The following is a 27,986-nucleotide window of genomic DNA, read 5'->3' on the forward strand; positions in this document are numbered from 1 at the left end:
CCAGTAGGAAGTACTGATAATGTGATTGTTACTGAACTTGACTAATGATGCCTGCTGTAAAACTGTTTCCAGTTACAAGTTGCTTTTGCAACATGTAATTGTTTAGAATTAAATGCTTTATATAGATGGTATGCTGTGGGGTCACTCTCCCTCTCTCCTACCCCAATTAAACAGTTTGGCCATTTGTGAAACAAGACTGGGGAAAAAAGCATTGCTTCCTTAGGGTTAACAGTATAGCAGCCTTTCTTGGTTGGCTGTAGTGCTTCCTGTGCTTGCCACACAACCTCAGCACTATTCAGGACGCTAAACTTTTTTTTAGGCGGATCTCTTCTTTGATCTGTAAAAAAGCCACCTAAAAATGGCCAAAATCAGAGCCCCTGAAATGCTAAAGATCCACTGCAGATTCTGTGGATTTGTTAATGCTTACGATAGGACAAGCAAGTGACCACACGTAGTCTTTAAAGACTAACTGGTCTTCATGTGTGACAGAAAGAGCTGCAGCATGTGTGTAGTATTTTGTATGTAAGTTGTCCCCAGCTCTAGAGCAGCAAAATATAGGGAGTTTCCTATGATGGCTCTTTGAGGCTGGGGTGTTGTAGGTCACCAGTGTTAAGACCTGAGATCTTCATTCTCCTGTGTTCTGTGACTGCTCTCTAAACTCCTTTCTAATTGGCACCCAGAAGGACTGAAGAAGAAAGCTACGTTATTCAGTGATGTAAGGGGAGATTTAATGTCTTGGATAAGTTGGAAGAAGGAATTGGGACAAAGAGCCTGCAAAGGCATAATTTTGGTTGAAGGTAAGGACAGGAAACGGACACTAGCAATGATGGGAAAAGAAAGCAAGAGTTTAGATCCAAAGAAGGGAAGCCTATTTAAAAAACACTGTCCACCTGTTTAAAAAAATGGGTTTACATAGCTTTGCCAGCATTACATAGGAATTCTCTGGCAGAAGTAGGAATCAATTCTGTTTTCTGACACATCATTATTTTGTCTTTATCTTTCAAGTTTTCCTTTGTTTACTGTAGCCATTTGTGCCTCCTTGCTCAACAAATGCAGAAAATGAAGCAGGAATCCTACAGACAAGTTATCTTTACACTCCTGTCCAGATTCATGTTCAAGAATGTCAGACCTGAGAGCTGTCAATCTAGAAAAATAATCTGTGGTCATGTAGTTAAAACCAGGATCATGGTACTATATTTAAACACTGGTGCACAAAATAAATAAAAGCTGCAGGGAGTACCCCATATATGACATTTCCAGGTTAAGTTCTTGACTGCAGTCATAATTCTTTGGTGTAACCATTTCGGTGTAAGTGGCATGATTAAAGGGTCAAGAGGTGGATTTTTGGGCTTGGACCAGTGTTTTTCCTAAGCAGCCCTCAATTTCGGTACGCAAATGAATATACTTTTAAAAAGTGTATTTCCTGTGAAGTATCTGTTTAGAAATAGATACATATCTGTTATTTATGATAGATTTTAAGGTAGCTCTTAAACAGCCATGAAGTGCTGCTGTACTTGTCTTCAGCATGATCGAGGCAGAGTTCCCTCTGATAACAGACTAATTACATACAATTCCTGACTTTTTTGTCATATTCAGATTTTCTGCTGTGTGTGTTAATATCCTTAGCCCTGAGTTCCACACTCAAACCCCAGATATTTGAAGAATTAGTTACAAAAAGGTGGGATGATGGAAATCTTTTCTTAAAGGTGATGTGTGCTTAGGGAATAAATATGCAGAATGAAGAGTTCCAGCAGGACGGGGAACAGTTGGACAGTGGACAAGATGAGGATTTGAGCTCTTGTTGGCTTCTCCATTGGAGTTCGAATGCTACGTTGCCTCACAGCTGGTGCTAGGGAGTAACAGCAAGAAAAGAAGGAAACAGGGAGAAGTCCTGAGTCTGAACTGATAAGATAAATTGGTTGTAGCTTTCTGGAAGTGGCATCTCTATTTAAACATCACTGCTAATAAGTCTTTTTAGTGACATTGTTAAGAACTGAGAAATTCAAGTAGAGGTGGGGTTTTTCCACATTAAACTACTTTTGGGGTTACATGTACCAGAGCACAACGTCAGGTCTTTTCTTCAGATTCTACTTAGTTGTTACTCTGTAAAATGTTTCTGGTTCTGTAGTTCTGTGAGAGAGTTTAGTGCAAGGGAAGTGTTATGGTTTTGAAGGAAGAGAGGAAATAATTGATAAGCCACCTGAACCAGAGTGCTCAGCACCCTTGGGTTTCTTGTCCTGGAAGTCTTTCATTTACACTAGAAAATAATAGGTTGCCTTTTAAAGAAACCCAAATGCAGCTCTATACATATAAGAGAAGAGGTCCCTATGGCTCTTTTGTCTTCAAGGGTTTGACATTGCTTTAAGGTAGTTGCAAAACATGACGTGTTAACATGCCACCGAATCTCTTGGGGTTTGGGATTCACACACAAGTTTTTACAGCTGTTAGAGTGAAGAGTCTTTTTTTTAATTACTCCTTTGGGGTTCTGATGATCTCAGCTAATCTTGCAGCGTCAAATCACCAGCTGCATGGTATCGTAGACTGCTTTTGAGCTTTTTTTTTTCCTTTCTTTTTCTAAAGGTTCTAAATCTATGCAAGATGGCTGGGGAGAGAGTGATGGGCCAGTGACAGGAACGCGTCATTCCAGCTGGGAAGAGGAGGAGGAGGGAGGAGTCTGGAACACAGCAGGCTCTCAGGGAAGCAGTTCCTCCCACAACTCAACAAGCTGGGGGCAAGGAGGAAAGAAAACACAAATGAAGGTAAAATGCATGAATGATTTATTACTACTGCGTGTCTGAAAGCAATGACTGATATATTAAAGCATTATAATAGTTCTTTTAAAAAAGTAATACAGGATTCAGCTAGAAAGGTGGCTGTTACAGCAGTGTAAAAATGGGAGGTTTTTGGATTTGTTGTAATGTATTACACCTGTTGTCACTAGTGTATCTGCCAGTAGGGGTCAAATTCTTTTGGTACGTAAGCTGCAGGGGCATTACTAAATGTAACTGAGCAGTAAGTATCCCAAGCCTATAGCTCTTCTTTTGTTGACACATCTTTGTGTTAGGCAGCTGCTGTTCACCTTGCATAGCCTGCTGAAAAACTTTGGCACATGCACTTCTGTTTCTACTGTCTGTTTTATTTAGGCCTGGCTTGTTCGCTGCTATTGACCTTTGGCCTCAAACAGGAGCAGGAGCTTGGCTATAGTCCCAAGTAAATTGCTTTCTAAGGCTTCTTTGCATTAGAAGTTTTCTAGTACAGTAACACTTGGTACTGTATTAACATTAGGACTGTGCTTTTTCTGCTTCTAATCACACAGGTAGGGCAAACTCAGAAGGCAAGTGTGGAGCAGCTTCCTAGGACTTGGAAATACTGTTGTGACGTGGGATGGAGTTTCACAATTCCTATTTTACAAAAATTATTCTCATGAACTTGTTTCTCACTTAAAGCTTTTTTATTTTAACCACCAGAACGACTGTCCAAAAATAACTTTCTGTTGAACTGTGCTCAGTTTAGGCTTTGATCACCTGTAAATTACAGTAAGGCCATATTGAGAACCATGTCAGCACAGTGCCTGTGTAAGAGAAACTGTACTAACAGTGAACAATTTTATGAGAGACAAAAGAAGAAGTAGTATTTGGTAAATGTTTCCAACCACACAAAATGTTCCAAGTAATTTGTTCAGGAGATTAATTTCTCTGATAGCAGGATTTTAATTCGTCACATGTGCATCCCAAGGATACAACCGAATTGCAGAAATCAAGAAGTTGATTAAGAATATTTTTGTCTTGATGTGTTTTTTTTTCTCTTCAGTGTGCATTGAAAGGAGGAAACAGTGACTCATGGATGAACCCTTTATCCAAACAGTTCTCAAATATGGGCTTGCTAGTAAGTAAAGTTTTTAAAATAAAATAAAATCTAATAAAAAAAGCAGTAAGCTTTAAATAAGTCAAAAGGTCAGCTGTTTCACAGTGTGTACTTACCTGCAGCAACTATGCTGGCAAGTTGATTGATGCCTGTACTAGCAGGGTATGTAGCACTTCTTGCTAGTCAGAATGGCTTCTCAGAAAAAAACAAATTCTACTTTGACTCTTTGACATAAAGTTACTTTATGACAGCTGTTGTTCTGAGATTGCAATTCCCGTGCAAGTAATAGGATTTGGCTTTTTGTTTAGTTGTGGTATTTTTGTTTTCTTTTGTTTGGGTGATTGTTGGTGGGTGTTTTTTCCCCCATTACCTGCTGTTTATGTTTAGAGCGCTCAAGGTAGAGGCCTCAGCTCCTGGCTGTAGCATCGGACATCTGCGATTAGTCGAAGGCTGTTCATTCTGAACCTGTTGGAAAAGGAGATTTACAACCCTGTGTCTGTCATGGCTATTTATATTTTAAATACTGTGCAGCAGGGCCTTTTTAGAACAAAAAGGGCTCATTATTAATCAGTTCTTAAAACACTGATAGAGTGAATACATAAACAGCACATCACGGAGAGAAAAGACAGATCTGCAGGGAAATATATCTTAGAAATAGTTATAAAATTTTTAAAAAAGAACTTCTGACGTGCTCATTTGTAAAACATTTTACAGAATATTGTGCCAACTGTCATCCTGTGAAGCAGGAATAGCCTGTGATGCAGTCTGGCGAAAGTTAATAATGCAGAGGCTCTGTGACAAGCCCAGGTCTGCGCGAACTGTCACGGACATGACTAGGATTAGTTTGTAATGTCCGTTGGCTCCCAAGCTCAAATTCAGTCGGCTAGGCTGTAGGAGCTTCTGAAAGCTATGGGAACACCCTGTCCCGGACTGCCAACTAAAGAATAACTTGGCGGCACATTTCAAGATTTGGTGACTTGACAGGTCATGAGGATGAGCTATCATTTTGGCCCCTATTTTCAGTGTTTCATCTCTCGACCACTGGAACATGAGGATAGAGGCTCATTTCACAGAGCAGCTGTCTGTCCATCTTTCTCTGTCGCATGCACTCATGTGTCTGGTTTCACATGGGTAAACCTCCCACACACAGCATTAGGGGGTTGAGGTGAGGTGTGTCCAGGATGATGTCAGGATAGATCATGGTTTTGGTTTAGTTTAAAAGAACGGTTTCATTGGCACAGGCATGTCCTTCCTTCAGTCCACCTTTAGCTGTCAAGGGCTGCTTTCTGAAACATTCCTCAGCATTTCAGAGAAGTCAGAACTGATTTTTATTTTCTTTTTCCCCCAGAGTCAAACTGAGGACATTCCAGGCAGTAAGATGGACTTGTCTGTAGGTGCGTATAATTTAATTTAAATATATTTGAAATACTAGGTTGTGTGTAATATTTTGATTCTCCTCCTATACTCGGCACTGGTGAGGCCGCACCTCGAGTACTGTGTTCAGTTTTGGGCCCCTCACTACAAGAAAGACATTGAGGTCCTTGAGCGTGGCCACAAGAAGGGCCACAAAACTGGTGAAGGGTCTGGAGAATATGTCTTATGAGGAGCGACTGAGGGAACTGGGCTTGTTTAGCCTGGAGAAGAGGAGGCTGAGAGGAGACCTGATCACTGCCTACAACTACCTGAAAGGAGGTTGTGGAGAAGTGGGTGTTGGTCTCTTCTCCCTAATGACAGATGATCGGACGAGGGGGAATGGACTCAAGCTGCGCCAGGGGAGGTTTAGATTGGATGTAAGGAAGAAGTTCTTCACTGAAAGGGTTATCACACACTGGAACAGGCTGCCCAGGGAGGTGGTGGAGTCACCATCCCTGGATGTGTTTAAGAGACGGGTGGATGAGGTGCTGAGAGATATGGTTTAGTGGCGGACAGATACGGTTGGACTGGATGATCTCTAAGGTCTTTTCCAACCTAGTGATTCTATGATTTTTATGTGGATGACATGCTGTGCTTTGGCAAGGTTTGAGCTTTACTTTTGGCACTCCTCGTAATAGAAAGGTAGAGTTAGAGCATCAGTATCTTTGCTGTAGGCTTTGAATAGTTATGCAGCTGATGTTGGTAAGCAAGTTTGGGATATATCCCTGCACAGAACAGAGCTATGAATTGGAAGGCACATCCTATAAGACTGTCTGATCCATGTAGTTTGTATTCATTGTTACTGTTTCAAGAAAGTGAAGATACCTTTACATTTGGAGGAAGAGGACTGTTTTAGCTCTTGGCAGTAGGACATATTGGGCACCAAAGAAGTCTGTTGTGGTTTAGCCCCAGTAAGCAACCAAACACCACATGGCCACTTGCTCACCTCCCCTCCCTAGCCCCCACAGTAGGATGGGGGAGAGAATCGGAAGATAAAGGTAACATGTGAGTTAAGAATACGTCAATAATTGAAAGTAAATTAAAAAATTATAATAATGCTAGTATGTAATACAAATACTACTGCTATTAATAATGATAATAATAACTATTTTTTTTAAAAAAGGAAACAGGGAACGAAAACAAAATGGTACAGCTGCTCACCACCAGCTGACCGATGCTCAAATAGTCCCCCAGCAGCTATTCCCCAAGCAGCCAACTCCCCCAGCTTAGATACTGAGCATGACATCTTGTGGCATGGGATGTCCCTTTGGTGAGTTTGGGTCAGCTGTCCTGGCTCTGTTCCCTCCCAGCCTCCAGTAGTGAAGCAACTGGGAGCACTGGGGCAGTAGAAACTGAGAAAGTCCTTGGCTTGATATAAATATTCGTTAGCAACAGCTATGAACATCAGTGTGTTGTCAACATTCTTCTCAGCACAAATCCAAAACTTAATCTCATAGTAGCTACTGTGCAGAAAATTAACTCCATCCCACCAAAAACCAGCAGAAGGTGATGTGAGGGAAAAGACTATCTTCTATCTTGGACTTCTTCAGTTGCGTGCCTCAGGCAAGTTAACTGCTCAGCAGAGCTAGATTGTTCACTCACCACAAATACTGTGCAGCTTAAGTGGGTTGGACTGTGTGGAAACCACTGTCCTAAATGAGAGTCAAAATTGACCACTTGGATTGGTCCCATTTAATCCCTTTTTGGATCTGTCATGACTTTATTCCTTGGCAAACTAAGTAGGGAACTCAGAATTTTTTTTTTTCCGTCTTAAAACCAGATTTAGTTTTGCATTTTGTTCTTCTCCATATTGTCTCTGAATATTCAGGCTCATGGTATTGCAATAGAAATGCAATCTTCTGCCTTTTGAGATGGTTTGTTTATAAGATTCCTAAGGTATATATTGAAACAGGGATGGTCCAAATATGTGGTTCCTATTGTCTATTTGTTATCAAGTCTTTGAAGGCTTAGCAAGGCTAAAAGCTTGTACAGGATAGTCTTTGATACTTATAAAGGAGAAGTCTAGGGACTACTTCAGTTTTTGATTCTTCAAAATCTACAGAAGGAGGAAGATCACCTCATATCCCTGGCTACAAAGGCAGATCTCCTAGTCTACTTAGAGGATGCTGCTGCGGTACAAACCAACAGTAATTTTGGTGATGTTCATCCTATTTCTGTAACTGTCAGGAATGTCACAGAGGCCTCGGATTCCTCTCGGTTACAGTGTCAAAAGCCAGAGGTCTGTAATTCTTACTCCAGAGGATGGTATGTCAAAATAGTAGTGGTATTCTCAGCTCTCATCTGGAACAGTGAATTTCCTGTGTAGATGAGGTATGCCCTTGTGGGCTTCAGAGAATTGTGTGTGTAGTGGTTCTGTGTCGGGAAGGGATCCCGTATCAGTGCAAATCAAGTTTGGTACGAAGGTGTGGACAGTGTCATGTGATCAGCACGGCAATGCACAGTATAGCTGCTGCGCAGTAACAGTTTAATCTGTTTCATGCTCAAAAACATCGCAGTACCAAGCTGCTTGTTTCCAGCTACTGCTGCATAATAGCAGAAGTTTCAACCTCAGCTGAGACTTGGCTGCACAGAAGCACAAAGTGCTGCTGAAAGGACAGAAAGGACTTGGTAAGAAGGGGAGGGTGGGCTGGAGGAAGTGACTAACTTGGTATCAGTGCTTATTGTGCTGGTGGTTCTAAAGCTCCTGTAGGAGACTGTCAGTTGAATACGGATGATCCCATGGTGGTATCTCTGAAGAACCACCTGCAAAAGTAGTTCTTTATCAGGTCATAGTCTGTGGGATTTCTGGATCAACTAAAATCGGTGTTTACAAGTCAAGTACAGTTAGTTTCAAAATGTGTTCTGAAATTCATTTCTGTAAGCTAGAACGGTGTAGGGCCTGTGATACGAGTTGGCTCTGTCCAGCATCAGGGGTAGAATCTGTTTACTCCTGAGGTGTTACCTGCCAAAGTAGTTACGGAATTCAGTTCTGTGACTGACTGTGTGCTAAGCATTAAGCAATCTCACTTTCCAGCATCATGTACATCCGCGGTTTGGTGCATTGGGTCCTGTCTTTGTGGCAGCTTTTGGTTTGTTTCATTGCCTGATGGGTTTTTTTGCATCTAAACATTGAATAGTGATAATAAGGAAGGACATAGTAGCAAGAGCTGTTTGTTCAACTCTCAGGTAAGTACAGCCTTCAGTTTTATGATTTAATAGATGTCAAGACAGTTGACTAGTCTGATGTGTTCCCCCCTCAGCCCCAGAAAGTAATACAGTAGATTCTGCTTTCCTCTAAAGTGTCTTCTGTCCTAGTGATACAATGGCCATATGATTGAAATTGAACCTGTGCTGTGGGGGCTCCTTGTCACAGTGGAAAACTAGATGGCACAACTTCAAGCCCTGCAAATGCAAGCAGTCTAACCATTCTTGCTCTGTTGTTGACCCTTTTTGTACCAGTGCTGTCACCAGCTTCAGTACTTCCTCATCTGCACCACGTGTGATGCTGTAGTGAAGGATTTTCCTAACCAAAAAACGTCTTTTTTTGAGAAAATCCATTAATCTTTGTTGGTACCAAAGGTAGAATTGTGGTAGTCAAGACTTAACTTGCATCTAATATCAACGCCAGATTTGGTATTCTGATGCAGTCTCCATAGCTGCAGTGTCTCTCAGCTTAGAATTCATTACATTGTTAAAATGTGTATCACATTTCATAGAGGATTAAGTAGGTAGTTATCCCTAAAATTGCTTTCTTCCTCTGAATAGTTAAGGATCCCAATAAGAGATGTTAAAGCATGCATTTATACTGTACTACACAGTTTTGGGCAAAGTAACAGCATTTTTGGATCTCTCCACTTTGGAGTCATACAGCCTGTCTAGAATTCAGGCTCTGATTGCATCATCCTTCTCTGAAGATCTTCTCGGCAGAGATAAGTCTTGGACATTCAGTTCTCATCTGTCTTGATGCTGCTGTGAAAGAACAGGTCTAAAGAATATGCAAACGAAGAGGATGGCAGCCTGGACTAGGCTGATCATAGCACTCTTAGTTACTTATCTCCAAATTAAGCTTTTGGAGCCTTTAGAACTTTCTGCTGTCAAGGACCTCAAGGCCATCAGACCTGAGACCTTTAATCCTGTGAAATGGTGCAGAAAGGTTGCATACTTGATATGTTGCACCTCTTCTAAGTTTACTGTGTCCATTAATGGTGGCAGCCTTGATCCTACGTAGAGGCATTTTAGTGTTTGGTATGGAACATAGAATGTAACAGATCTTCCTGAGGCGTTTCTGTTACTTCTCTGCTTAGCAGTTTTGCTCTTGTTGCTTATGGCAGTTGCTTGTGGTGTTTTGCTCAGCCTGTATCTACTTCTAAACTTAAAAGGTTGGGCTTACTTTTTAGGTAGGCTAGCTCTACAGCTGGTTTTCAGTCAGGATTACAGCATACCCAGTTTTCCTAGCTAGGTACCTAGTATATTTTACCTGCTTAGGGATAGCTACACATTGATCTTAGGGTTAAATCTGTGCATGGAGACCACACATATCAAAGAAAACTTTGGCTTTGGTATGCACGGAGCACCTTGTCTCTGATGATCCTGCATTGTAGAACAGGCCCAGTTGTCAGTAAGTAATTCTGACTACATTGGTCTCAATGTGTTGCTTCTGTTGCAAGGTGCTGGAGTGACACTTCTATTTACTGACCAAGACAGAAATATGGGTCAACAGTATGCCTGAGGCAGAGCTACTTCCTCTTTTTTTAGATTTTTTTTTTTCTATCAAATCCCTTCAATGGAAAGCTTCTTCTACTTTGAAAATAGGATACAACTTTTTTTTTCTGTTGCAATCTCTCCTTGTATGCAAGTCCTCAGGCATGAAGTTTGCTACAGTAAGTAGCTTGTCAGAAACACTTAATTTTTTTTCTTTTCCTCTGTTTGACAACCACCTTTGTCTTTTTTTTTCTTTTTTTCTCCTTAATGTATTAGTTGTGGCCTCTCCAGATCACTGAATTCTCTAATAACCTGTAAAGACTAGGAAATTAACTTTCAATTTCTGTTCATTCTAAAGCAATTCACGCAGCTGTCTGTTGTAAATGAGTTACAAAGCCACAACCTGATTTAACATTCAGGTGCAACACCTCCATAGCCGAGTGCATGTGGTTGCTCAGTAAGCTTGGATGATGTAAATTTATGGCAAAGGTATCAAACAAATATCTTTAAAATGTTTCCATTCTTGTTATCAAGCAGTAAACATGTTTCAAATGTGTTTTTTCCCTTTGGTTACCCTTCTGGGTGTATGTATTTTCACCCCGTTGAGTCTCTTGTTTGCAAATGTTTCAGGTAGCTTTGCTCAACAGCAGTTTGTCCCCTGTCTCCTGGTACAGGATCATGTTACATAATTCTCTTTGTGTAGAGGTTTTTCTTTTAAGCTGCATGCATATGGTGGGAGAGATCTACTTAAGGCTGTTTGCTTCACTAGGTTGTAAGTGTAATTTTCCAAGCTCTTGTTTCATTTTGCATTTTTCACGGTGTTTCTCACAGCAGTTAATAGTGGGAAAAATCCAAGAACCGATGTATTGTTTTATTTTATGAAGATGGTTGGGCTTTTAATCTGTTCTACCTCTCTGCATGCAGAGGATTTGGGGCTTCATATTTGTTCATGCACAAGTGGTGTTGTCTACTGCAGAGGGTAAAATTCAAACTTTTAAGATTTCAACTGTCATTTTGTGCTATGTGAGGTGTAACGTCAGTCTTCAGCCACCTGCATTATTTATGAGTTTTGTTGGCAAGTGCAAGAGACAGACTCACAGGACCGGTTTCAGGGTTGCATTAGAATTTTCTATGAATGGGATGGATGAATGCTATCTCTCTTAGCAAGGCCTTCTTTATACTGATGTTTCAGCAGCTGCCTCAGCACTAAGTGGCATGCATATCTATGCTAGAAGCTTTAAAGGTGCTGTTTAAGGCTCTACATGTTACTTAACAAGCCTCGTCATTCAGTGATTTTGGGGAGTCCTGATTGGATCATCAGGATAACTGAAGAGACAAAAGGGTGTTTCTGCGGCTTAGTCATCTTGTGTTGGCATTGACAGTGGTTTCATTTCAGATAGTGATGCAACTCAGTTGGGCTTTCAGTTTCTCTTCAAGCAACTAACAACCAGGGCTTCCTGTCTAGATTTAAAGCATACCAGCCTTGGTAGTGCACTGCTGGCATTGTGTGTAGTGGTTAGATGTAAGTATTGACAGGATTGAGGTGTGTGTGACACTTTGTGACTGCTTTTGCGGATCCGGATATGTTAGAAAGGGATGAGCTCATCCAGGTGGTATGACTCCACTTAAAGCCAAGATATGTAAGTGATTTGTCAAGTGGTGTTGTGATAAAGATTGAAGGCATCTGAGAGGATGAAGCTGGATCAACTTTGAAACCTGTGCCAGCAAGGAAAACCCACGCAATTAGTGGTTGATTTCATAGGTTCTTGGCAATAACATGCTTATGAATATTAATAGCTAGTGATTGGACATAAAGACCAGATGCTGGCTTTGAGAAGCTTTTTTGAGGAACAGATAAGTGTTTTGAAAGTATTAGGGTGATCAGCTGTCTGCTCTGTTTGATAAAGACTTAGTGTTTTGTCAGTGGTAGGGGAGGATATCTATCACCAGCTTCCTTCGGAGAAGTCAACAGATTTTGGTAAACTGTAGTGATAGGTTTTTTAACTGTTCTTTGAAAGGCCACCTGTGCTACTAAACAAAATTATTTAAAATAATTTTTAAAATACCAGTAAGTCTCATTTCTATCATGTTGTTCATATTTTAAGGCAAAGATGTTTTCCATCTGCTTCAATGGAACAATATGCACCTGATATCTTACAGGTGCCAAATAGGACCAAAATTTGTTCTTTAGCAGCAGTTCAGCATGTAAAGTAGAAAACTTCCTTCAGTCAGCACTTGGCTGATGATAGGCTTATAGAGAAAGGTGACGTCTTGTTCACTGTATATGTTACAGTTTGGTCATCTGTTATTAACATCTCTTCCTCGTGTTCTACCAGACTACTCACTAAAAGATGGCAGGAGATGTTTGAAAAGTGTCTTTCTTACTGTTTGTATTGTATAGTCACTACAGGCTGGGGGAGATAGGTTGTTCGGCTGGATGATCTGTGGTGTTCACGAGTTAAGTTCACATTACTGTAGGAGAGCTGTGATCAAATTATGTGCGTGGCTTTGCAGTGTGAGAAGTTCTCCTCTCAGTGCCAAACCTAGTAAAGGCAAAGTAGAATACATGGAGAACTTGAATAGCGATGTGTCTATAGATACTGAATACCAACAAATATCAGTGCAAGTTTTGAAAGACGTTAAGAATTATGTATGGATCAGTATCATTAGTTGAACTAGGCCTCTAGAAATGCATATGTTTATATCTGTACATAAATTGTGAGAAATGCGTCCTATCAAACTCTAAACTGGTTTGTTCAGTCATCAAAATGAAACTTTCTACTTCCAATTTGTCAACATTTTCAGTAGCGACTGTAGCTATGCTAAATTTTAGGGAGATCTAATTTGTACCTTAATCCTAAAGATACCTTCTTTGGCTGCGAACCTGCTGTCATGAAATGTGGTAGAGATTATTGGCACTAATTTAGTTGTCTTTCCTCCTTTTTTTTACAGGTGGTCTCCCAGATAAGAAGTTTGAGGTAGATAAACGAGCCATGAATCTCGGGGATTTTAATGACATGATGAGAAAGGATCGATCTGGGTTCCGTCCACCTAATTCCAAAGACATGGGAACCACAGATAGTGGGCCTTATTTTGAGAAGGTGAGAGAACTATGTTCAGATGAATTAGTATCAACCTCTGTGTTCGAGGTCCCAGTTTTGACCCTACTGCTCTGGAAGTGCTAAATATTCAGTAACCTTGGACAAACTCAATAAAAGTTGTGGAGGAGTTATGTTTGTAGAATGAATGTGTATATAAAACAGGTGTCAGATGTGCATAGACAAACTAAATTATCTGGGGAGAATGAGGCACTTTATTCTAGAACAGACTGCTCTTAATATGGACAGAAATTCCTTTGTTTTTCTTGGAAGGGTAAACTACTGGTAGCAATGAAATTCATTTTAGGTTTCATCACAATGATTCTTTTGGCTACTGACTACAATTATCTACTGTAAAAAAAAAAAAATTGGTTTAGATCTAAGTAAACATAAGTAATCACAGTCTTCCAAATTTTTTTCTGCTTTCATGTCTGTCGTTTATTGGAAACACCCTTTCTAAATTCCACAAGCCCTTATGCTGTATGTCCGTGTACTGTAAGCTTCTGTATGGCATCTGTTTCTCTGTGACATCTGTTGTATGTTATGGGAGCGTTTCTTTCATATTCTTGCCTATTTGAAATAGAAGCTTTCACTGTTATTATCAAACATTAATTGCTTCAAATTATTAATTGGAGAGTGTCCAATAGATTCAGAATGCTTTAGGGGGTTTTAATGTAGTTTATCACATGTAAAATGGAAAAGAAATGGGGTTTAAAAATTCTGAAGGCGTGTTACTGTCAGTGAATTTTAACTCCTCCATTTTGGTATAACAGGCCCAAAACCAGTTTTGTCAACTCCCTCTGGTGGCCTAATTAATAAATACCACTAGCAGAGCTAAGACACTCCTGACAAATCATGTTTGTAGTTGTGTGCTAACATTAGGAATTCATTCAAGATTTGTTTGTTTCTGTAGCGGTAATAGCCACTGTCAGAAACAAACTTTGTGAAAACTCAAAATGTATTTTTGAAAAGAAACCTTTAGGGGTTTATTGATTATCTCTGTGGACCAAAATCTTCACTGTCAGAGGATCATTTGAGTCAGAAGTTTTGTCCTTGTAATTGCTATTACGAATTAACTTTGCTTCTTCCTAGTCACTCACCGTCCCTCTTTCTCTTCTCTTGCGTTCTGTTGCTTCACTAACCAACTCCTGCTGTTGGCTAACTGCTGCTTCAGCTGACTTTGCCTTTCTCCAATCAAGATGGGTGCCTTGGGGATGAGGCTCCCTGCTCTCCCTTCTCCCCTTCTCCCAGCTACAAGCTGTCTCCCTCTGGTTCCACATTATCCAACGTCGGCCTTGGGGCAATCGGCTCAGGGCTCAGTCCCCAAAACTTCGCTGCTAGACAAGTAAGCAGGCCACCTTATAAGATGCATTGTTATAAGGCTGCAACCTGGGCTTAATCCTGGTTAGTTGGTTGCTTGCATTTGTTTTTCTACTAAATAAATTAATATTGTTGATGAAAATTTCAGCTATATCAGGCCATTGAGAATCAATCCACTTTAGTTCCTATCATCAAAATGTGTTCCATCTGCATTTGTTGGCCTCTTACTTCCTGAATCACAGTGCAGCAGCAGATAAATGTGCTTTTCAGAAGTCATGAAGTTAGTGGCAACCCTTATATTTTAATTGCTGTTTTAAAACCCAGTTAGAGGCTGTTGACTTGCCCCACCACCCCCCAACACTGAATTTTTTCCAGATTCCACCCAATGACCTTGTGTGCAGAGTTGTGCCTTCAAAAAATTGCAGTCATTTTGCATTGCGCTTGTTCCCTTCTCCCTTCCCACAGCCCAAAGAAAGGACTGATTTAGCAGCCTTTAAAAATTCTTGAAGTAGCAATATTTTTGTTCTGTATGTGGGGGAACGGTGGGGAAGAAATGAAGTGGTTAGCTGCAGTTTGGAAGGGTTTCTGGCTATTATGTTCTGCATTGTGCTAGAAGAAAATGTTGAGGGAATGCTGGGAAGTGAAAGAATAGGAGCTAAGGATTGCAACAGCGCTAGCTTATGTAGTCACATGCCTAACGTGATGGTGTTTCTTTGTGTTGTCTTTCTGTTTCTATGTGACACAAATCAGTGTTGAACATCAGATTAAGTTCAAAATTTGCTGGCATGTTCTTGGATTTGGAGCACAGAACTCTGTTGAGCTTCAGGGAGGGCCGGAAGTGTAGATGCAGCTTCAAGCTGCTCAAAAATTTTAATGTGTAGTTGATCCCAGACAGTTCTTTCCAGAATAAAAACTTTTTGTCTCTTGGGGTTTTTTGGTTATGCTCCTGTGTGCTTAGTATGGCATCTTCAGTTGCTTCTCAAAGAGAAGGTACATTAAGGAGGTGAAATGCAGGTGAATGAGGCAATCCATAATGCTGCCAGTATAGAAGCAGGATGAAAGACTTTGTTTTAGCAGAAGGGTAGTGGAGGATGCGCAGTATTACAGTAGAAGAGAGGCAAAGTTTATGAAATCCCGGTATATAAGGGAAGGAAAGGTTTTGTAGAAGGTCCTGCACAATCTCGGTTTGAAAGAATGCTGAATTTATGTTGGGTACAGCAGAGCTGGCGTGGAGAAGGGGAATAGAATGATGGCTGAGGGCTAGAAAATGTGCTTTTTAGAACCCCAGGTATCTGAGGATCACAGACACCCTGATATACAGCAGAAGATGGGAAATTCTGAGGGTCTTGAAAATGAAAGGACAGAATCATGGCACATAAGGACCTTTTGAAGTATGAGCTTCAGCTTTTAGAAGCAACAGTGTGTGACTGTTAGCGTAGGAGACCATCCATATAACATTTCCTGTGGCTTTTGTTGAAAGATGTTACAAAGACAGTCCGCTCAGAGGCTGAAATAGTGAAACATAATCACGAATTTTCTTTGGTCTTTGTCATGCAGTAGGGTTTATTATTACAGAAGTTCCTTGTAAAACAGTAAATACTTCTCATCTTAAAAAAATCAGAAGAAATAGCAAGTATTCATGTGTTAGAAAATAAATCACTGGGCGGAAAAAACCACACAAAACCCACAAGCATTTTTTCTCACTTGAAAATTTTACCACTCTTCAATTTAGTGGGACAAAAAGGAAAAGAAAAACATCCCAGTCCAGAATGATGAAATATTCACATCAGAAGGAAAAATTCAAATAACACTTTGAATTCTGATTTCAGTTAGTGAAAGGCCTGCAGAGGAAGTAATAGGCTTGTGAGTGATATCTCAGCAACCTACTCAGAAAAAGTACCTGAATTTTTTTAAAATGATGGCCCAAAATTCTCGCTGACACAGTCTTACCATACTTCTAAGCCAACGGAATGCTTTTTTTGACCCTTTTTTTTTTTTGTACTCCCAAGTTTCCATTTCCCAGCATGTAAAGTGCAAATATAAGACATTGGCTTTATGCGCTTTGAAATAAGTGGATAAATGTGACTAATCAGTGAGACGAGAAAGAGCCAGCAGCTCAGCAAAGCAGTACAGCAGTGTTAACCCAGGTAGAATATTACTCATTTAAGTCAAACATGGCAGTAATGCTAAGTGTACTCTGATTAGGTCAGTACTTGCCTCATTGTTACTGATAATGTAGTTGATAGCACAGAAATCCATTATCCTGAAAGATTCATCTTCTCACTACTGCTTTAATTTTATAGGGTGGCAATCATGGTTTGTTTGGAAACAGCACAGCACAATCGAGGGGCATGCACACACCAGTGCAGCCACTAAATCCTTCCCCCAATATCCGGGCGCAAGTGCCTCCCCAATTTCTTTCTCCCCAGGTAAGGAATTTATAGTAACTGGTTACTTGTAAGAAGCAGAGCTACGGCCTTCAGAGCACATCACTGAGATTACATACACATCTATCTTAGTCTTGACTTGATGTTAAGAAATCAAAAGATTAGGTAAGACAAAAAATTAAAATTCATAATTGAAAGTACTTAAAACTCAGTGCAGAAGAATTAGCCTTCTTTCTTATTCGAAGAGAGTTGATGGTAAATGCTTGCTACCAGTATTTTTAAACCTCAGAGTGGATTCAGAAGTCCCATGTCTTAGACAGGCTTTTGCAAAGTATTTTTAAAACAACCAAAAAAAAAAAAAAAGTGAAAGCTGAAAGTTTTTCTGAAGTGTGACAGGTTGCTTAATTTTTTTCAAGCAGTCTTGTCCTGTGCTTCCTGCCCCCCAGAAAGAGAGGCCTGGTGAAGGGCTACACGTTGCATTTACACTGCAGAGCAGTTAAGACCTCAGGGTCTCCAGATGCACAAAGCTTACCCTTTGGTTTGGACTTGGTGAAGACTTTGGAGATGCCCTTGTGTAACTCTCAAATAATGCAGGGAGAAATGGGGGGATTCTTCTCCACCTACTCCTGTCTTTTACTATAAGCTTATCCAGCATACAAAGAGATTAACTCTTTCTGTGAGGCACTGTTTCTTTGCTCCAGTGACTGCCTGAATGCCTTTCTTTTCCCTTGTCAAGCAGTACGGTTTTAATGTGATAATGCAGTACTGTGATTACTGGTTAGCTGCATATATGTCAGCATTTTGATTTAGTGCAGTCGCTAGGAACCGATTGGTTGGGGGAGGGACCTTTGTGTGTGTGTCTGCATCTGCACTTGTAATACTGTATATTGTCAATCAGGTGAGGTATTCACTCTGCTCAAGTCCTAGATTGTGCACGTTTAAATGTGATGTGTTAATAAATCTGTAATGTCTTTCCCAGAACACCATTAAAGCCTGGTGTCATACCTATCCCATTACAGAAATACTTCTACTTCATCTTTCCTCATAGCAGGGCATTTCTTGATGGTGTGTAACTGGTTTCCACGCAGGTTTCGGCCTCCATGCTCAAACAGTTTCCCAACAGTGGCTTGAATCCTGGTCTTTTCAATATGGGCCCCCAGCTTTCTCCGCAACAGATTGCCATGCTGAGCCAGCTTCCGCAGATTCCCCAGTTTCAATTAGTAAGTAGCTAGTAATGTTGTGAGACAGACTGTTTACAAATTGTCTGCTGAAAGAATTTTCTTTTTATGTTTGTTCTAATTCTGGTTTGTTCTACTGATCTAGTGTTATTTTTGTACAAGTATTCCCTGTTTTGTTGTACAGGAAAATACAGACCTGTTAGGGGGCAGCAGATAAACTAAACAGGCCTGTGTAATTATTGTGCAGAGGATTAGTAATTATTCTAAGCAATGTCTTTGTACAGAAAGCAATGGTTGGATTTTTTAAACTTCATTTTTTAAATGAAGTTTTCTTCAGACTTGTAGTCACAGTGATGCTTTTAAAGCAGGTACTAGTAATACTGTTGCATGATGTTAAATCAGAAACAAGTGAAGGATATAGTACTCTTCTAATGCATTCACTGTCATTTTATTTGTGTGTGTGGAATGAGAAACAGTTTACCTAAATTCTGAGCAAAGCATTTGCTAGTGACTAACTCCTGGCAATTATATTTGACTTGATGAGCTCTGTATTTTCACTCTTCCCACCTCCACTTATCTTGTAGGCCTGTCAGCTCCTCCTTCAGCAGCAGCAGCAGCAGCAGTTGTTACAGAGCCAGAGGAAGATATCTCAAGCTGTGCGACAACAGCAGGAGCAACAGGTATGGCACTGGTTTTGTCAGTCGTGTGAAGTATAGATTACACTGGGAAAACGTGGTCTGCAGCAGGTGCTGGCATCTTGCTCTCTTCAGTTTGCCCTCTGTTCAGATTGCATTTTTCAGGGAGCAAGGTCCTTTGGATCTCTTTCAAGTCACTGTTTCTTCATGTTTACTGGAATTCTGTGTTACAGTACAGGATATATCATCCCTATTTTTTTCTTTCTTTTGAAGATTGCTCGTATGGTGAGTGCCCTCCAGCAGCAGCAGCAGAGGCAGCCTGGCATGAAGCATTCACCATCCCACCCTGTTGGGCCTAAGCCACATTTAGACAGCATGGTACCCAATCCTTTGAATGTGGGTCTCTCAGATTTACAGACCAAAGGGCAAATACCTGGATACGGTTCAGGTAAGTACTCTGTGGAAAGAGATTTGGGGTGTTGCCTATAGTTACCATATTAACCAGTTACGTCTGTGTCCAGAAATGGAGTAACATGCATAAGCACTAGGGCGAAGGTTACGACAAGTGTCAACTCTTTATCAATTTGCATTATTTTTCATTGCGTGGGAAGAAGACAAGCCAAATAACAAGGTGTTTCTTGGAGATGTACTGACCTAACAAGCTTACTTGGAAGTTGCCTTTTGAACGTTTCATTGGATTTGTTTGCCGTTCTTATGATCACAATGACTCCCTGCCTGAAGATATTTAAACCAAAAAGAGCAAATGGTGATGGAGTTTTGTTTTTGTTTCACAGGCTTCGGCTCAAGTGGCATGGATTATGGCACGGTGGGAGGGAAACCGCTTTAAGCAGTGGACTATGATGGAAGGGCTGCCCTCTGTGGCTTCACAAGATGCCAATATGCACAAAAATGGTAAGAAGGGGTCTGGCTATTTCGGGAATGCCCTTGCAGTATCATATTGCCAGAGGTGAAAGAGCTCAGATGAAACTGTGCTTCAAGTCAGTTAAGATATTAACTCACCAGTATGCATCTTAAATATTTTTGTATTTTAATGTTCCATACTCACAAAGTTCCTAACCTTTCCTGAGTGTAAATGCTGCCTTTTTTTTCTTTTCTTTCCAATGGTTCAGGTGCAATAGTCCCCCCTGGAAAGGCTCGTGGAGGATCACCCTACAACCAGTTTGACATAATTCAGGGCGACCCGCTTGGTGGCCACACAGGCCCTGCTGGTGATAGTTGGTTACCTGCCAAATCTCCACCGACGAACAAGATCGGAAGCAAATCCAGCAACGCCAGCTGGCCTCCAGGTATTATATAAGGACAGGGGTTAGGTACTAGTGTTACAGCAGATGTGTTGGGACCTTTACTCATCAGACTTCTTAAATAACCACTGCAAGGAAAGTACTTGCTGAGCCTCCCTGGTTTTTTATTTTTATTTCTTCCACATTAAATTAGAACGTAATTTCTGAATTTCCAGTAATAAGTTGCTGAGCTAAATATGAACTAACTGCTGAATTGCCTGAGTAGTATTTGTTTTTTGTTAGGTGAACTCTTATCTTCTGTAGTTTGGTGACTTTGCGCTTACAGAAATGTTCATGAGAATGCCTGTTCATAGAATACACAACACCAGCTCCCTCCTCCTGTATTGATTCCATATTTGTGTTGTGTTAGGCTGACACAGGGTGTAAAAATTCTGATTGACGGCGTGGAATCGGAAAACAACAGATGGGAAAGCTTGTTTTTTGTGATGGAGGGAACAGGATTTTTCTTGTCTTGACCTTTTTTGTATTTTATGTAGCATGAACCTTTCTGGCAGTTGTTCACAGGTAGGATCAGCTGTGGACCACAAGGTGTCTTTTGCCAGCGGTATTGGCACAATAAGTATGCAGTGTGTGTGCTACGCTGCTGTGGTTCACCTTTGCTCATGTTGTGTAAAGGATAAAGAGTTGACATGTTTCAGTACGGCTCAGCAGTCTTGCGGCTTGAGTAGAAGTTTCTTGCTTCTACTTTAAAAAAAAAAAAGTGGCAGAATTTTGTCTTTCCAGTAGAAAGCTCAGACATCTAGGAAAAATACATACGTATTTGAATACACACATAATTTTCTGTATAAATCATTCATTAAACACATAGTGGTGTCCTTGAAATGGCATGGATTAATCACCAGTGCTATTCAGCAAATAGTGGATGCTGTGATTTCTCTCTGCCTGAAAGACTCTTATTGTTCCAGGAAAACATTTCTAACTGCAAATCCTCTGCTTTGTATCCCTTCGGACACGAGAAAGTAAAGGTGTGGGTACATCTCTTGGGTAAACCAGTAGCACAGACCTTGCATCAGAAAGCCGAAGAATCTGTGTGATAGATACAACTGCAGAAAGCTAGTTAGAATCGCAGAACCGTTTGGGTTGGAAGGGACCTTAAAGACCATCTAGTTCCAACCCCCCTGCCATGGGCAGGGGCACCCTCCTCTATACCATGTAAAGCCCTTTATGTGGGAACCCCTCAGTGTTTAACTCTGGCCAGAAAATGTTTTCTGATGAGCTAACAGGGTTAAAGAATTAGTTATCTCAAGAACCTCTGCACACCCACAGCATTTCATACTGCTCTCTGTAGGAGGTGTATTTGTGTTCTATTTCTGTCAGCCTGGTTGTTAAGTACTGAACTTCTTGAGCTGGAGTTGCTGCTCATAATCCCAGAAACCCCCAACATTTTATGTTCTTTCAGGATCTCTCTTGTAGACTCATTGTTGCTGAACGTGTTTCTTTAGTTACCAGTCCACTGCATAATACTGAGAAACACAGTACTGCATGAAATGTTAGGAGAGGGATGTGAGGATCAGCTCTGCCACATTTCCAGGTTTTGGACCAGCCACTGGCGCTGGCAGGATTCTTGGTACCAGAAGGGTGTTACAGAAGTGAGCAACTCTTTGCCCCCTGTTTGAGATCGTAGAGCTTCCTTAGCAATACTTGCAGTCCCACTGTCAGCGATAAGTAGAATTTTTGCTGTTGCTGACTGCCTCGCTACTGTAAGAGGAGAGCTGGAGTTCACAGATCCTGAACATAAACTCTCACTGGGATCTTCAGTACGATCCCTAATGTCCTGTGTAAATGAGTAGCCCGTGACTGCGACTGCAAATGCCGTGTAACAAACAGATCATGGGTTTTGTCGTGTGGCTTTTATGCAATTCTTGCTGTACTGCTCGCCCTCTCTTAGGAGAGCTGTAGGCTGTTGGGACAAGTGTTACTGTCCCATAACCATCAGCCGCTTAAGCTGTCTCATAGCCTCTCTAGCCTGCTGGCTTCCTTGAGACGGAAAACTTAGCTGAAATAATGATCCACCTGTTCAACACCCCTGATGAATAATAAAGACCAAAATGATTTTATGCTGGAAGTCCTTTTTCTCTGCAAGCCTGTAGATGAGGCCCAGTGTCAGTTCCTGGCGTGGAGATACGAGTTTTCTTCCTAGTGTTGGAAAATAAGTTCTTAATGAAAATAGGTCACAAGAGAGAACCTCTCGACATGGGTGTGTTTTTTCCTTTGGACAAATACAGTGGTCACTCAGCCTTCACGCTGACTACACTTTTCATATTTTCTTCCAAAATGCCATCTGCTGCAGGAATTGTGCTGTTCAAAGAGAGCAGCATTGTTCAGCACAGAGAGAAATGAAGTGGTGCCCAGTCAAACTGGCATCACAGCTGGAGGTGAGAGCAAGTTTTGCTGCCTTGGTGAGAACAGTATCTTTTGGTTGTGTCACACAGGCTTGTGCACCTGCGTAATCCTAGACACTAATTTTCCTATTCAGGAGCAGTTCAGTCATATACTCCAGGCAAACTGGCCTCAGTGTGTCTGTCGTGGTTTTCCTAATAATCTAATGTTGGATCTTTTTGGGAGGACCTTTCAAATATCAGTGGGGAAATATACTTCCTTTTTTCTTTACAATCTAGAAAGAAAAGAGCGTGTCTGTAGGGAGAGTTGGTGAATGTGCGTGAGAATAACTGTCAGTCCCAAAGGGTAATTTGGAAATTTGTCAGTCTTTGCTGAACTTCATGGAAATGTCTTCTCCAGACCAGGATTGTATTGTTGAGTGAATGTGCTTATGTACAGTACGCTTGATCTTTGGAGCCTTGGTTGAATAATCCTTAACTTTTTGATGAGACCTTACTATGTACTTGATTTTCAATCTCACCAAGTCTCAGAAACCATTACAAAGGCAAGACTTGTACTTATCTTTTTTTTTTTTTTCCTTTTGGCAAACAAGTTCTGATTTCCAGGACCTAACCTGAGTTCATGGTTTCTTTATCTCAGAACACAGAAGGTCTTGTGACTAGACCCAAGAGCTCCATTGCTTGTTCCTTAAACATGAGGCAGTCCTGTTTGTCAGGGGATTGCAGTATTGTGGCAGTAGCTGAGCAGATTCCTTCCTTAATGCAGTGCTGATTGCTAACACTGTTAGAAGTGTTGATACCTGGTGTCCTACATTATTTTGTTGAGTTGCTAAAGACTGGGAGATGTGACTGAGGTTTACAAAACCATGAAAGCAGTGGATGAGATAAATGCAGAATTCTAATTCTACAAATCCTGCAACACTAAAATGATGGTGCAAATGCTGGACTTAGGAGGATATATGTTTTAAATAGATGAGAGAGGGTTGTTTTTCTAATGGGAGTGGAGAACTTCTGGGATGTGTTGCTTTTAGAGTTTCTGGAGACAGTACTAGCTGGTTGAAACAGTGATTGGATAAACTGATGGGAAAACAGTTTCACAAGGAAATGCTAGCTGATAGAGAGTACTTGTGACAGCCTAGATAACAGGACTGTGGATTCTGGGAGAGTGAGTGCAGTATCCTACACAAAGCGGACAGGTTTGTGTTCTGTCCCTAAATGGTATCTCTTCTACAACTGCTAGCAGAATACTGGGCTAGATGGACCACAGATCCGACCCAGTGGGGCGCTTCTTACGTCTTTGAGATTCTTCTGCCAGCGCATGATCACAGTCTGATACTGACCTTGCTGTGCTAATTGTTTCAACCGGTAGTATCACATTTTCTGCTGTATTTGTCTGTGAAAGTCAGACTCAGCTATGCTCCTTCATTAAAAAAAATGACTGAGATGAACCTTTCCATCCCAGATTCACCCTATGTGGTTGCATTCCAGAGAGCATATCCTGGATCCTACTTTCAGTAATGGATTTTTAATTACACTCAAATATTCTGTCATTATTTCAGAACTTCATGTTGGGAATGAAGGTATTATTCAGTATCCTGGACTTGTATCTACAAGGGATGAATCCGCCACCTTGGCACTCTTCACACTTACCCAAATTGTCAGGCAGTATCTGAATCTTCTTCGCATGTTTTTGTTTGGCGGTGTTACTTTCTTATCACTGTTCCCAAAATTGACCACAGCACTTTATTCATTGAACACCTGTTCAGAGAAGGAATCGAGTTACTGATCTTTCTTACAGTATCTGGGGTTTTTGTATGTGTGTACTTTTTGTACTCATCCTCTTGTCTTAAAAATCGGGTGTGACTGGAGCTACAGTGGAAAGGAAACTAAAGCATGACAGGTATATTCGGTCTCATTGTGAAGCATGAGCAATGTCACTGAGTGGATACATTGCTGTTACCACAAGGCATCCTGCCTTAGCATTGCCTCAGTAGTGTGTGTACCTACAGTGTAAAGTGTCAAATGTCGTGTTTACAAACAGTTAGGGTAGGCTTGAGAAAGGCTTCTGCACGCACATGGAGTATGTTCTAATCTTATGTAACGTAATCTTGCATATCTTAAAAAATACATAATGTATTAAGGAGGGGTGAAACTATTGAAGCCTCATCTGAATGTAGTAAAACAGGAATAGTTAAAGGAATAGCAAATCCATTTTCACCACTTTTTTGTAGTGCAGACTTCTATTCAGACACTAGAGATATTGCTGTGGAATATATGAAAAAATTACATGAAACAGATTTTAATTAAGAAAAGGCTGATTTTTTTGAAGAACAGTGTAGAAGGCAACTACTCACCTTCTTAAGTATCTTCAGCAGTTAATTCCAGTAAATGGTGTTGTCCTGTTTGCATCTAATTACTTTTTTCCTCCTGTCTCAGAGTTCCAACCAGGAGTGCCATGGAAAGGTATACAAAACATTGACCCTGAATCTGACCCCTATGTGACCCCTGGAAGTGTGCTGGGCGGGACAGCCACATCTCCCATTGTAGATACTGACCACCAACTTCTGCGGGACAACACCACAGGTAAAACAGTGAACAGCTGGTATGTGATTATTTAAGTTGTCCTGATACTCGACAATATTCTGATGTTCCTGTCATAATAGGGTAACAGGCTATTGCATTTGCCTAAGAAGGAAGCCTCTGTGCCTTTGCACCATGACTGCATATCACGGGAAACCTTGGTTTAGGTATAAATTCTGACTCTCTAGAGGTATTAACAGTATTGCAGAAACTCTTTCTCCTTTTCACTTTGATAGGGTCTAATTCTTCCCTCAACACCTCGCTGCCTTCACCTGGTGCCTGGCCCTACAGTGCCTCTGACAATTCCTTCACCAACGTTCATAGCACTTCAGGTATGCAGATTCTAAAACTTACCTGGACAAGGCGCTTGCCGCTTGTTCTTCGCTCTTGTTCCACTTCGGATATTTAGTCTTTCAGTAATTTCTGAGGAAGCTTAGAAATAGAGTTTTGAGTGGCTGATCAGATAGTTCTCCTGCCGATGATAAAATACCCTGTTATGGTTGCTTTAAAAACTAAGTTTCTCTGCTCTTCCTCCCACTCCCAATCCAAAATTCATAGTTCTGCACGTTAAAGAACAGGGTAGCAGTGAGCAGCAGATGCAGAAGAAATAAAACAGCACCACACCACATGCACAATCTATTGACACGTGTAAGGGGTTGGAGGACTGTCATTATTTAAACTTACCTGTTCCTGTATGTACAAGTTGAGGAACTAGAGTAATAAGGTGAGTGATTTTACTCATTTTAACTTCAGAATATTGGAGTGCTATGAAGGGAACATTTTTGCCTCACCTTTTATAGCACTCATCATTCCCTGAAACCTGAAGAGAGGGCTTTTAGCCCTCTGGCTTTTAATGGCTGGCATGTAAATAGTAATTTAGATATCTGCCTCAGATCCTTGTTAGGGAGGTCTCCAAAGCTTTCTTGTGAAAAATGGTGTCTGCACACACTTCTGAGTAGGATGCTGGAAATACTTCTCCAGACAAACCATTTTGATTTTGAACTACTTGCAAATGCCAGTTTTCTTTTGAGACATCATTGTCTTGACAACTACTAAAAGCTAGAGAATTGTGTGTAAATAGCAGAAGTGGCGAACATAGCTGTGAGCTGCATCTGGCCCAAACTTCATGGTTTTTGCATCTTGCTGAATAAAAGCTGTGTTCATGTTATTGCAGCATCTTCACAAAATGTGTCAAAAGTCCTCTTTAGCCATTGGGAAAAGCAGTGCTCCTGCTGACAGTTTGTGGGGTGACTTTGGTTGGAAGCAATATCTGTATATGCAGCATTCCAGTGACAAAAGATTTCTCTTTCATAGCCTGAGGGGAAAAAATGGCACGTGTCACTTTCTTACCTTCGTTCAATTTTTGTCTGGCACACAAGACAGACCCAAGAGCTAGAAAATGACTGAAGTCACAGGTGAACTGTGGAAATCAGACCAGTGCCTGCCTGGCACACATGCCATCTTCTGCTCATCCTGCTAAACTACACACCAGGATTTTACAGCCAGTTAGCAGGTCATCTGCATTAGGGATTTAGAATTCACATATCTGTAAAACAATGTAAGTCTAGTGAAAGCAGGTTTTTAAGCACTTTATTACACTTTCATTTGCTGTTGACAGTTACTGAGTCATGGAAATAAACTGATCCAACTGTAAAATGAAGCATGCTTTTACTTGGTGAAAGTTTTATGATCTTGATCTCCAAATGTGTTATTTTGTGACACCCTGGCATATTGTAAACCTGAATTTTTACCTTTTGTTTCAAATAGGTAATTTATTACCTTCTGTTAGTGACTAGAACTTAAAATGTATATTTGCACATACAGGCACAGGAGTTTTGATTAAGATAATTCATGATGCAAGTGCCTTTTCCCCCAGATGCCCTGTCTGTGTTCACTGGTTCTCTGTACACAGCAAAGAAAAAAAAGACACTACTTGAGCAATTTTGACACTTGGTTTGATGAATGTCCCTTGGTGACAGAAGGTGTGTGAAAATTTGCAGTCTACCGTCTTAAGGAAAACTGGTTTAGGAAGAGCTCCCAAATATTCATGACTGATAATGATGTTTCTGGGAGTGTGTTAATTTTTCTCTTCTATTGGACTTTTTATATAAAGGGTTCTTAACGTGTTAAGGATGTCCACCATTGGTCTTAACTTCTCCTCGTAGGCATTTGGGTAATGCTTTCTAGTAAAAGTGAATATTCTCTATCAGGGTGGTTTAAACGTGCAGCTGTCTGACAGCTGAGTGACCTTCTGTACGTGTTACCGTTTTGCCAACTCTTTGGAAATTTGTGATTCATGAGAAAGCTTTGCTGTACAGAAGAACATCTTCAGGAGGTACCATTAGTTTAGTAGACTGAGTGGTAAATAGTCATGAGAGTTCCGTGCAAGTTTACGGTGTGAAGAAGGTTCCATTTCATTAAAGCCGCGAGTGGTGCTCAAAGCTGTAAGAAAATTCTCAAATGAACTGTAGTGTGGATGTAAAAGTTGCTCTTCATCTTCTTAATGATTTAACATAACTGCGACCGGTTAAATTAGCATAAATGATCTTGGGATTTTTTTTGTCAGCATATATAAAATAAGCAAAGATCAATCCATATGTAGTGTGGCATTTTTTGGTGTGGTAAGTGAGCTGTTGTGTGGTTCTGTCCTTTGTGTTCGTCTCCGATACAGATGCAGTCAGAGGGTTTACAGAGATAGTACAGTTTAAGGCTAGTTGAATCTCATCGGTTTCTCTAACACATACTGTTTATTTAATCTTCCAGCAAAATTCAGTGATTACAAATCCACATGGTCCCCAGATCCCATAGGACACAATCCCACTCATCTCTCCAACAAGATGTGGAAAAACCATATTTCCTCAAGGAACACTACAGGGCTGCCCCGCCCGCCTCCTGGCCTGACCAACCCCAAACCATCATCTCCATGGAACAGCACAGCATCCCGATCGGTCAGGGGCTGGGGGGCACAGGACTCAAGGCTTGCCTCTGGTGAGAAGAATCAACTGATAGCACCATTGATCAGACCTGAGGAGTGTACGTTTTACAGCACTAATGGTTTGGAGGAAAGAAAGTTGCAGTTGTCTGGTAAAAGGAAAAAAAGTTCCTTCTTGAAATGGAAATATACTGTCAGTAATTGGGGCGGGGGGTGG

The 27,986-nt window shown here is 40.9% G+C and overlaps 1 protein-coding gene across 1 annotated transcript in view; it reads left to right on the forward strand.

Annotated features, from left to right (window-relative positions):
- The window catches only part of LOC104516335 (trinucleotide repeat-containing gene 6B protein-like), a gene marked incomplete at both ends in the record, with an annotated part of 43,184 nt that extends 15,263 nt beyond the window's left edge, over positions 1-27,921 (forward strand). Inside the window, 15 exon segments of the mRNA XM_010160637.1 lie at positions 2,581-2,759; positions 3,811-3,885; positions 5,213-5,258; positions 12,931-13,079; positions 14,251-14,421; positions 16,700-16,825; positions 17,872-18,003; positions 18,546-18,641; positions 18,870-19,044; positions 19,391-19,433; positions 19,435-19,508; positions 19,727-19,903; positions 24,694-24,840; positions 25,074-25,169; positions 27,601-27,921. Of these exon segments, the coding sequence (XP_010158939.1) occupies positions 2,581-2,759; positions 3,811-3,885; positions 5,213-5,258; positions 12,931-13,079; positions 14,251-14,421; positions 16,700-16,825; positions 17,872-18,003; positions 18,546-18,641; positions 18,870-19,044; positions 19,391-19,433; positions 19,435-19,508; positions 19,727-19,903; positions 24,694-24,840; positions 25,074-25,169; positions 27,601-27,921 (2,007 nt within the window).
- Between the last annotated feature and the right edge of the window lie 65 nt (positions 27,922-27,986).

This window comes from Eurypyga helias, unplaced genomic scaffold, assembly GCF_000690775.1.
Source record: "Eurypyga helias isolate BGI_N326 unplaced genomic scaffold, ASM69077v1 scaffold8161, whole genome shotgun sequence".
Lineage (NCBI taxonomy): Eukaryota > Metazoa > Chordata > Aves > Eurypygiformes > Eurypygidae > Eurypyga > Eurypyga helias.